A 1,834-nucleotide genomic window follows, 5' to 3' on the forward strand; every position below is an offset into this window, starting at 1 on the left:
ATACTCTACCAGGGCCCAGCAAAAGCTTACAATTTTGTTACAATGAAAAGATCATACCTACCACATAGTTAAGTACAAGGAGAATAGATGCCTAATGGAGGATTTAAGGCAAAGAGGTAATCTCACAAATGCAAAATACTGCCAAGTTTGTCTCCCAAACCTTTTCCACGGGTGGGTTAATTGGGGTCACACTCTATTTTGCCCTGGGCCCAAGGCCAAGGTAGTGTTTACTCACATAAGCCGTGGAGATTGCTTCAGCCACACTGGCTTTCCCTGTCTGTAAATAGGGAATACTGCTGCCCTCTAACTTATTAGAGAACCATTCTGGGGCAGGAACAAAATAAGCAAGCACAGCTCTTAGGAAATGAGATAGCTTTTTTTTTTTTTTGAGACAGAGCCTCAAGCTGTCCCCCTGGGTAGAGTGCCGTGGCATCACAGCTCACAGCAACCTCCAACTCCTGGGCTCAAGCGAGTCTCCTGCCTCCGCCTCCCAAGTAGCTGGGACCACAGGCGCCCGCCACAACACCCAGCTATTTTTTGGTTGCAGCCGTCATTGTTGTTTGGCAGGTCCGGGCTGGGGATTCGAACCCGCCACCTTAGGTGTACGTGGCTGGCGCCTTAGCCGGTCGAGCTATAGGCGCCGAGCCGAAATGAGATAGCTTTTATGGCTCACCTCTGACCCTGCTCCCAGGGCCCACTTATTTATTTATTTATTTATTTTTGCAGTTTTTGGCTGGGGCTCTGTTTGAACCCACCACCTCCGGCATATGGGGTGGAGCCCTACTCCCTTTGAGCCACAGGCACCGCCCCCAGGACCCATAACCTTAGTGATTATTTTGCACCATTTTGCCTTGTGCTATCTCAAAGGGCACAGGCAAAAATACTGTGTAACAAAGGAGGCGGGAAGGAGGCACATTACAGACACCACATTTATGCTGTGCTTTATGGCTTCCAACTCACTTAACGTCCTCTGTTTCCTTTGATTCTTGCAAGAACTTTCTGTTAGGAAAGGCATCGTTATCTTCTTTTCATTTCCTGGATGAAAAGGTAAATTGTTTAGCACTTAAGTGGTTTTTCCAAGGTTAATTTAAAGGAGACAGCAAAGCCAGGACTTGGATATGGTTTCTTCTGTGTCTAATTCCTCAGGGTCATTATCATTTTGGCCCCTCATATCTATGGCATCAGCAGTGGCTTCAGAACACAGTCCATTTCTTCTCACTTTCTCCTTTCCTTTCCTAATGAGGTCACCCCCGAGGAACAGCGCAGAGACGGTGTTTGACTGGGGAAAGGGTGACGCCCATTCTGAACTTGGGGCTCAGCTTCTCATTGTCTGGGGGCCTGAAGGTAAATTTTTGCATAAGGCAAGTGAAGAAAATAAACAGCTCAGTCCTGGCCAACTGTTCTCCAAGGCAAACCCGCTTTCCTGAAAGACAAAATCAAAGGATGAGTTATCCGCCGGGGTGGCCTTGGTGCCCAGCAGGGACTGGGAGCCTCACCCACAGCCTGTAAGACCTGAGCAGAGCAACACTTGGCTTCACCCAAGCACAGAGTCAGATGCCTGCAGGGCTCAGGGCGCAGGCAGGTGAGGTTCTGGGGTGACACTGTAGGTGGGGACCACAGAACTGGAAGACTGGGGTGACCTAGAAAGTAGGGGTTTAGCCTACGGGCTTTAAAACCCATTTAACAAACAGTAAGACAAAAAATAGACAACAAAACAATAACAAATCCTGTGTCAGTGTTTTCTAGTCCCTAAAGGGAACTGTGCTGAATATAATAAGTAACGTCAGAGCAGGGATTCTGAGTGCCGGCATCTTTCCCCTAGTCACAGTCTCCT

At 48.3% G+C, this 1,834-nt stretch overlaps 1 protein-coding gene across 1 annotated transcript in view; it reads right to left on the reverse strand.

Annotated features, from left to right (window-relative positions):
• Positions 1-669: 669 nt before the first annotated feature.
• The window catches only part of LOC100950432 (cytochrome P450 2J2), a 34,905-nt gene continuing 33,740 nt past the window's right edge, over positions 670-1,834 (reverse strand). The window contains exon 9 of the mRNA XM_012807213.2: positions 670-1,423. Within this exon, the coding sequence (XP_012662667.1) occupies positions 1,245-1,423 (179 nt within the window). The 3' untranslated portion in view covers positions 670-1,244. The remainder of the gene's footprint in view (positions 1,424-1,834) is intronic.

This window comes from Otolemur garnettii, unplaced genomic scaffold (genome assembly GCF_000181295.1).
Source record: "Otolemur garnettii isolate 467f Iridium unplaced genomic scaffold, OtoGar3 scaffold00066, whole genome shotgun sequence".
Classification (NCBI taxonomy): Eukaryota; Metazoa; Chordata; class Mammalia; order Primates; family Galagidae; genus Otolemur; species Otolemur garnettii.